Below are 9,656 nucleotides of genomic sequence, written 5' to 3'. Positions count from 1 at the left end.
TTGAGGGGCTCATATGCTATAATCCCCAGTCTGCTGACAGTACTAAATGATGTCAGCTTGTGAGTGGATGAGGAGGATGCAAAAAAAGATTCCAAGGTGATTGAGATAAGTGGAGAGACTGGGCAAATACATGGTAGATGGAGTTTAATCGGAGAGATGAGCTGTTGTACATTTTGATGGGAACAACAGAATGGCAGCCTATCATTTGCAATGGGAGTGGTTGAAAAATGTTGCACTATAAATGAACTGAAGCTGCATTTTTATTTTATTTCTGCGCAGCCCTCCGAGTCCATGTAAGGCAGTGAGTTCTGAAGCCAGAAGTCAATACTAGGAATAGCATTGGCACGCTGACCAGTGTATATATACCCAACAAGTTTGGAGCTGTAACATTGAAAACGACCTTGTGAGAAACAAAGCTCACACACTTCAATAATTTCAGTCCGAGACAAGATCTGAATCAATAGTGTCATTTATTTTACACTTGCAAGTGGGTGTGCTGTCCCGTGTCTAAGAGGCAAAAGACATACACACACTAGGTTCAATTCATACATTATATTGATATGATTTAATGTCCATTGTTTTACATTGCTCCCTCCCCTACTTACATCATCCACTTCCCTAAGACCGGCCTCCACTACCCCTGTTTGCCTCTTGCCTTATCCGGCCTTGTCTGTGATAAAATGCTTATTTCTGGTCTCACAAGGCTGTTTGACCTTACCCTGTTATAGGTCATTGTTAGGCATATCCCTTCTTCATCATTATCTACCCCCTTCATCTGTGCCTTTCCCGAGGCCGTTCTGATCCCTATGACCCTTTTAATTGGGGTTTGTTCCTGTGTTTTCATAAAAGTGGGAAGCAGATGTTTATACCTACTGTTTGTACAGGCGTATCTAGCTTAACTTCATCCTCTCACAACATCTTATCTATTTGCCCACCGTACCTACTATTGTTCATTGGCACATTTCATTCTGACATACAATTTTAGCTAATACAAAAACAATTCTACATTTCCTCTACATCGTTTCCATTCTTGTTGACTCAGCTCTTGACTAAAACAATTACCCACTGGTGTGAGTTCACCTCCTTTGTAAAATGGAATTGCAGAAGTAACACTAATCCTACTGATATCCCACAATTCCCCCTCTTTCTTTTAATTACCATTTGTTATCTTCTGCAAATATTTTATTTTTAAGCATCGCTCCCGAAATTTGCAAGCATCATCCCGGAGATTTCATCCATCTTGGTCTCACTCATCTGCTCATTATTTAGTCGATAAAGTCCTTCAACCTGATTCCCTTTTAGGGGCATCTGTTTCATTAAGGCTGTTTCAATCAACCTTTGCGTGAGTCCTCGTATACAGGGTATGATACAGCAGCCAATGGCTACTAATACCCCGACTACTACTATCAGGGAAGTAAGGATAGAAACCACCACCCCCTTCCATTTCCCAAACCATCAGTCAAGCCATCCTGTGAGAGATGTATCTACTCCTGAATTCTCAGCCAGTTCCTCTGCTAAGGTAGTCAATCCCCTTAAGGCCCGAGTAATTGAACCATCAGGTGCAGTGTTATTAGGAATAAAGGTACAACAGCTTCCTCCTAACATCACACACACACCCCCTTTTTCTGCTAAAATCATATCAAGGGCTATTCTATTTTCCCATGCCATCCTACTTGTCGCATCAAGCTGTTCTGATATTCCTTTAATCGCATCTCTTGTATAATTTATAAATCGCTGTTGATTATAGAAAATGTAATTTATCCAATCTACATTTTTATTAATTGTTACCCACCAAAAGAGAGCTGACTCAAAGCCTGCTGCAATCTGGTTACGAGCCTTAAATTCATCCGGTACTCCCCTAGGGACTCCTACCGAATCAAGATAAATCCTGTCATCGAAAGAAGTGTCTAACAGTAATCTCTTACCCCTTCCCTTTTTCCCTCCTTTGTTTTCCTTCTCAAATGCCAGGGTAAATGGAATTGCCAATTGTACAATTGCACATATCCCTCTCCAATCCGGAGGTAGGGTGGGTCTCAATATTTTGCCTCCACAGTACCACCACAGATCCGCTCGGGGAACCTTTAATGCTGAGTAGTTCCCTCCCTTCTCCGTTTCGGTGACATTCTTAATCTCTGTACATAGTTTCAACTCCCCCAAATCTTTCGACCGACTTGTACCTCGTCTACGCACACACGAGGTGTGATTTCCAACTGCGGCAGAAAACAGGGGGGGAACTTTTACATCTTTCTTCTCCAAGGGAGGGAACATCAGAGATAGGGAGGTACAATTCCTATCATTCCATGCAGTCTCATCCTGATACAGGGCTATCATACATTTCATGCCCTTCGTGTCTCGCTTCCACCCGAGCGGAAAGGGAACCACCTGGGCCACTGGTCGACCGGAGGCACATGCATAGCAATTGCTTTTGTTCAGACTTTTTACAGTATACTTTACCCATTCAACCCAGGCATTTGCATCCCCGTACCCAGTTTCTATTTCAATGGTCTGTTTCAAGTCCTTTACCTCTATACATTTTACTACTTTAGGATCATCGGGAGGGGTGAAAGATTGTATCTTATTACCCAGTAGTTCTACCCGTTTTCCCTGTCCTACACTAATTCGGAAACAACAGCCCAAGAAATCCTTCCCATTTGCTTTCATTTCTATCCCAAATGTTTCATTTAATTGTATCTCATAGGTGGCCCCACCCAGGATTGTTTCGTGCCATGTGGTTTTCCTTATTGTTAGGTATATTGGGTTACACTTTTTATCAGGGCAATCGCGAGCTGGGCGGAAGGGGGCCCGGTGTACTGTGACAAGACCGTTATACCAAGTACCGTCCCCAAGGCCATCCCCATAGGACTTAAGATGTATCTCAGAGCTGCGATACTGTCTCTGATTATCTACGTCCCCACAATTTACTAAGCTACATACATCAGCGTCTATTACTTGTGGGTTATCAGATTCAGGAACCGTTAATAATACATATGAAAATGATATTTGATGAAATGCCAATACTAAGAGAGCTAGCATCATAACTCTAAGCATTCCCAGTATTCTAAACATCATGCTGAAGCACAAAAAGACTTAATATACAATCTTACAGAAATAATCCCGCGCTCGCGTCGCCACTGTATAATTAGTTACTCAAAGTCTCTTTAGTCTGAGTTTCAGCGGATCTTGCGTTGATTCGGCTGTCCAGACTTCTTTCTCCACGGGAGGGTCCACTGGCCCTTTGATCCGAGTGTAGTGAGTCCAGCCTTTCTCCGCTGTCCTTATTGCCGTTTCGGTAGTCAAAAGAGCCTGGTACGGCCCTTCCCAGTCCGGCTGTAATTTAGTCTCTGTCCATGATTTTACTAAGATCCAATCGCCCGGCTGGATGGGATGAACGGTGAATTCAAGGGGTGGAGTCTGTGCCAATAAACCCTGTTTCCTTAGGAAAGACAAAGAGGAGGACAAACCCAGTATGTACTTCTTTAAAAACAAATCTTTAGTTTCGGGAATTGGCAATTCTCCATTCGTTCCCAAGTAAGGTAATCCAAATAAGATTTCATAGGGGGATAGTCCCAAGTCTTTCCTTGGGGCTGTTCGTACTCGCAAGAGAGCTATAGGTAAACATTTGGTCCAAGGGAGTCTGGTTTCTATTATCAATTTAGAGAGCTGTCGTTTGAGTGTTTGGTTCATTCTCTCAACCCTTCCCGATGATGGCGGGTGCCACGGAGTATGGAACTCCCAGGAAATTCCCAACCCTTTCATTACCCCCTGTAACACTTTAGAAGTAAAGTGTGTTCCTTGATCGGAATCAATCTGGTTCACGAGCCCATATCGGGGAATTATGTGCTCCAATATTGTTTTAGACACTCCACTTGCAGTGGCGGTAGCTCGGGGGTATGCCTCAACCCAACCAGATAAATGATCTACTATGACCAACATATATTTTAGTCTGCCTACCCTGGGGAGTTCAGTATAATCTACTTGTATACTCTGGAAAGGTCTCAGTCCTGGGTCTCTTCCTCCCGGGGTTTGTTTTCTCAAGACTTTCTTATTTACCTTTTTGCATATGATACATCCCTCACATATTTGTTTAGCAATTGTATATATTCCTTTACATCCATATTCCCTAAGAACTAAATCACACATTGCTTGTACTCCCCAATGGCTGCCTTGGTGTAGGACGGCCATAATCTCTCGCATCATCATTTTGTTTAACATTTCCCTTCCATCAGGTAACCTCCAATGCCCGTCTGCTGTTTTTACAGCTCCTAAATCTCTCAATTCATTTTCTTCGCTTTCAGTAAATATAGGAGCTTCCCGAGGACCTGGAACAGTAGGTATTAGGGAATGAATCACCACTTCTTGTGGGTTCAGGGCTGCTTCCTTAGCCACCTCATCGGCTAATCTATTCCCCCTAACTTCTAGTTCATTTCCTTTCTGATGACCATTTACATGCACTACTGCTATTTCTCGGGGAAGTAATAGGGACTCCAAGACCCGTTTAATCAATTCTTCATGTACTAATTCTTTCCCTCGGCTGTTGATCAGCCCTCGTTCCTGCCATATCTTGCCGAAAGTGTGCACAACACCAAATGCATATTTAGAGTCAGTGTATACTGTTCCCTCTTTATTCTCTAATGCTCTAAGGGCTCTTTCCAATGCATAGAGTTCACAAGTCTGAGCTGACCACCCATTTGGCAACCGTCCTGCCTCCACCACACTACTGTTTGTCCCGTCTACGACTGCATACCCATTATATCTTTTCCCTTCAATCACCCGGGATGATCCGTCTATAAAAAGTCTAACCCCTGCATGAAATGGAACATCTCTGAGGTCCATGCGGACCTTAGTTTGGTATTCTATAATGTCAAGGCAATCGTGCCCTGGATTCTGAGGAGAGTCTCCTTCCCCTTTCCAAAGAAAGGCAGCTGGATTTAAACAATTGTCAGTGACCAACACTAGATCATCCTTTTCTATTAATATTGCCTCATATTTCAGAATCCGCGAGTCTGTCAACCATCGCCCAGCTTTTTGGTTTAGGATTGTTCTCACTTGGTGTGGAGTGCTTACTATTAGGGCTCCCCCAAATGTAAGCTTTCTGCTTTCCTCCACCAACAGTGCAGTGGCAGCCACAGCCTGCACACACTCAGGCCACCCCCGGGATACTGGATCCAGTAGCTTCGAAAGATATGCTACTGGTTGTCTCATTCCTCCCCACCTCTGGGTCAATACTCCCAAAGCCGCTCCCTTATCCACGGTAACAAAGAGGTGGAAAGGTTTATCTAGAGAAGGTAAGGCTAACACGGGGGCATGGATCAAATCTCTTTTGAGTTTCTCAACTAGTCCTTTTTCCTCATCATCCCAACTTAGACATTTGAGTTCCCCCTCTAATAGTTTGAGATATAATTTCTTAGTCTTCAGTGCATAGGAATCAATCCACAATCTGCAATAACCCGTTAGACCTAAAAATTTGCGTAACTCCCTTTTAGTGCTGGGCAGTGGCATTCCCACTATTCCCTTTATCCGTTCCGGGCTTATCTTTCGCTTTCCCTCACTAACTAAATGTCCCAAGTATTTCACTTCTTGCTCCACATATTGTAGTTTGTTTTTAGATACCCGCAGTCCCTGCTGACCCAGGAAATTCAATAATTTGTTATTGGCTTCTACTACTCTTTCTCTTCTTTTTCCTGTTACTAAGAGGTCGTCTACATACTGCAACAGGGTAGTCCCCTTGGGGCTGCTAAATTTCTCCAATACTTGTTCTAACATCTGTCCAAATAAATTCGGGGATTCCGTAAACCCCTGGGGAAGCACAGTCCATCGGTATTGCTGTTTTCGTCCTGTCTTAGGGTCTTCCCACTCAAAGGCAAACAAATTCCTACTTTCCTCTGCCAAGGGACAGGCCCAAAAGGCATCCTTTAAATCTATCACACTAAACCATTTGTGGTCATGAGGGATCTTACTTAATAAGGTATAGGGGTTTGGCACCACTGGGTGCCTGATCAGTACTATTTGATTTAATGTTCTCAAATCCTGCACCAATCGGTATGTTCCATCGGATTTCCGCACTGGTAGTATTGAGGTATTATAAGGAGACATACATGGCTCCAACAATCCATCTCTAATCAATCCTTCAATTACTGGCTGCAGTCCTCGTTTACCTTCTATGGAAATGGGATATTGTCGCTCACAGACAACGTCCCCTTTCCTTTTTAAATTTATTTCAAGGGGGGGGATCTGTAATTTTCCACGATTCCCTTCTCTAGCCCATACAATAGGGTCTATCTCTCTCTCCAGATCCTCTGTCAACATTGCCATTTGGACAACTAATTCTTTTTCCTGAATTCCAATCTCCAGTCCTAAGAGGATAATTAAATCTCTCCCTAGTAAGTTACTTCCTATATCAGGGATATACAACAATTCCCCTTTGACCCTATCCTTAGGACCTTCTATCATCATAGGTTCAAATACTGGAACAGTAAATCCCTCCCCTTTAACCCCTGAAACAGTAATTGACCGTGTCGACATTTCTACTTTCTTTGGTTTAAAATTCAGTGATGACCGTGCTGCCCCCGTATCTACTAGGAAGACTACCTCTTCCTTATAGGGTCCCACCTTCAGGTTTATCAAGGGTTCCTGGTGGGCCCCCGAGGGCAGGAACCCCTGACACCCCTATTCTTCATCAAAATTCATAAGCGGAATTGCCCTCTCTTCCCTTTTCAGAGCCGGACATTCCCGCTTAAAATGCCCTATCTTTCCGCAATAATAACATCCCGCCTGTGGAGTCTTCCAGCTCTGCCCCTGTCGCTCGAACCCTCTATCAAATACTCCCCCTTGTCCTCTCCCTCTCTCTCTCCCTCTCCCTCTCCCTCTCTGCCCTACATGCTGCCACCCGCCGCTCCGGTTGCTCAATATTGGTTCCATTCTTTTCTTAACTACCTCATCAACTGTAGCTACCATCATTTTCACCTTCTGTTTCTGTCTCTCATCCTCTCTCTTTACAAACACTTTCTGTGCCTCTCTTAACAATTCATCTAATGGCTTTTCACTCCACTCTTCTATCTTCTGTATCTTTCTCTGTATATCTGGCCATGCTTTTGTCACAAAATGTACTTTCAAAAGACCCTGTGCCACTGGATCCTCAGGGTTCATTCCAGAATATTTCCGCATTGAGTCTCTTAATCTTTGCAAGAAAGCTGAGGGAGTCTCATCTTTCTCCTGTCTAACTTCAAAGGCTTTAGTCAAATTCTATGACTTCGGAACGGCCTCTTTTATTCTTTTTAGAATCAGGTCTTTCAATTCCCTCATTTCTTCTCTATGCTCCGGATTTTGATTTTCCCACTGGGGGTCTCTGAGGGGAAACTTCACCTCTCCCTGTCCAGCATCCCCATCTCCAATCGGATGTTCCCTGTCCCATATTTTAATGGCTGCCCCCCGTATAAGTCCCCTTTCTTCCCCAGTAAATAATATATTCAAAATAGACATTAACTCAGCCCAGGTATACAGACTGGGCCCCAAAAATTGATCAATTTGTTCAATCAGCCCCACCGGATCCTCAACCAGGACCTTCATTTCTTTTTTAAATGTTCTGACCTCCCCACTGCTGAGGGGGGCACTTACAAACCCAATCTCTTTATCCCCTATTGGTACCTTCCGAAGGGGATAAGTCGTTACGTTCTTCCCTTTTTTTTTGTTTTCCCCCCCTTTGGCTTTGATTTAGATCCTCCGGAGCCCTCCTCTACATCTACTGCAGCTGTGCTTTCTTTTACTGAGGATTGAGGGTCAGGAACAACAACATCCACGTCCACTGCCCCTTCATCCTCCTCTCGTGAATCATCTGTTTCCTGTCCCTGTCTGTCTGTCTCTCCTCCTCCCCCATTTTCACCTAACCTGATTTTATGGTATGGGGGAGGCAAACAGCCAAGAGGATCCCAGGGACTAGGTGGGGCAGAGGGGGAATCCTTTGTCTTTACTACCATCATTCCCAAACTGCCCTTCCAACAGGTTGCATAGTCCGCCTCCTCTTGACTAAAAGGTTGTTTCTTATTCACATACAAACCTAAATACTGACAGACCCAATCCTCGTCCGAACCATACTTTGGCCAGAAGACAGCCGGACGAAGGATTGCTTCTTTCGTCCATACTAAACAACAATATTTAATCATTTTCTTTTTATCCTTTTCCCTTGTACAAGTATTGCTTGTCCATTCCCGCAACATCCTCCCCAACGGACTTTCAGGAGGAATGTTACCAGGGACTTTTTCTTCTTCCTGTACTTCGTGACAGCTACTCTGCCTACCCCCCATTTCCCGGGGCCTTCGCTAGTCCCTCAGCGAGTAAATACCCCTTGTCCCGGCCACCAAGGCAATACTTAAAAGTCAGGTTTCTTACCTTGGTCTGTGCACAGAGTTGCCTGGCCCCTTATCGCCGTAGTTTCTATCGACCTCCTATCCCTGTCTGATTCAGATGTCTCTCTTGTGGGATTCGTACCAGTCACCCAAGGGAGCAGACCAAACCAGGACACGAGACCGCTCCTCAATGGGGAACGGGACGCGTCTTCCCAGTGTCCAAGGCCAGCCACTCCCCCCGGTGATGGAAGAAAATCCCGGACGAGCCCCCAATTGTGAGAAACAAAGCTCACACACTTCAATAATTTCAGTCCGAGACAAGATCTGAATCAATAGTGTCATTTATTTTACACTTGCAAGTGGGTGTGCTGTCCCGTGTCTAAGAGGCAAAAGACATACACACACTAGGTTCAATTCATACATAATATTTATATGATTTAATGTCCATTGTTTTACATTGCTCCCTCCCCTACTTACATCATCCACTTCCCTAAGACCGGCCTCCACTACCCCTGTTTGCCTCTTGCCTTATCCGGCCTTGTCTGTGATAAAATGCTTATTTCTGGTCTCACAAGGCTGTTTGACCTTACCCTGTTATAGGTCATTGTTAGGCATATCCCTTCTTCATCATTATCTACCCCCTTCATCTGTGCCTTTCCCGAGGCCGTTCTGATCCCTATGACCCTTTTAATTGGGGTTTGTTCCTGTGTTTTCATAAAAGTGGGAAGCAGATGTTTATACCTACTGTTTGTACAGGCGTATCTAGCTTAACTTCATCCTCTCACAACATCTTATCTATTTGCCCACCGTACCTACTATTGTTCATTGGCACATTTCATTCTGACATACAATTTTAGCTAATACAAAAACAATTCTACATTTCCTCTACATCGTTTCCATTCTTGTTGACTCAGCTCTTGACTAAAACAATTACCCACTGGTGTGAGTTCACCTCCTTTGTAAAATGGAATTGCAGAAGTAACACTAATCCTACTGATATCCCACAACCTGTATGTCACTGTACACCAATCAGTGAAAGTAATATTGTAGGAGCAGAAAGCAGGTAGGCAGATAAATGGTGTATTCACCTTCATTTCAGGGAGATTTGAATACAGGAGTAAGGATAATTTACTGCAGCTGTATAGAGCCTTAGTGGGGCCCCATCTCGAACATTGTGCAATATTGTTCGCAGATTTGGTCTCCTTGCCGAGTAAAGGACATTGAGGGAGAGCAGTGGAGGATGACCAAACAGATCTCTGGGATGACAGGTTGGTTGAGGGACCAGCGATTTGGGGTGACTGGGCCTGTATTTTA

General features: G+C 44.1%; 1 protein-coding gene across 1 annotated transcript; it reads right to left on the bottom strand.

Annotated features, from left to right (window-relative positions):
• Nucleotides 1-576: 576 nt before the first annotated feature.
• Nucleotides 577-9,343, bottom strand: LOC140485780 (uncharacterized). The gene is made up of 2 exons (XM_072584296.1): nt 8,386-9,343; nt 577-3,433 (listed from the first exon to the last, which is right to left on the bottom strand). The coding sequence occupies exon 2, from the start codon at nt 3,067-3,069 to the stop codon at nt 1,456-1,458; it is 1,614 nt and encodes a 537-aa protein (XP_072440397.1). The 5' UTR covers nt 3,070-3,433; nt 8,386-9,343; the 3' UTR covers nt 577-1,455.
• Between the last annotated feature and the right edge of the window lie 313 nt (nt 9,344-9,656).

The sequence above is a fragment of the Chiloscyllium punctatum genome, chromosome 14 (assembly GCF_047496795.1).
Source record: "Chiloscyllium punctatum isolate Juve2018m chromosome 14, sChiPun1.3, whole genome shotgun sequence".
NCBI lineage: Eukaryota > Metazoa > Chordata > Chondrichthyes > Orectolobiformes > Hemiscylliidae > Chiloscyllium > Chiloscyllium punctatum.
Note: the sequence above shows the minus strand (reverse complement) of the source record. Positions and strands in the feature narration are given on the sequence as shown.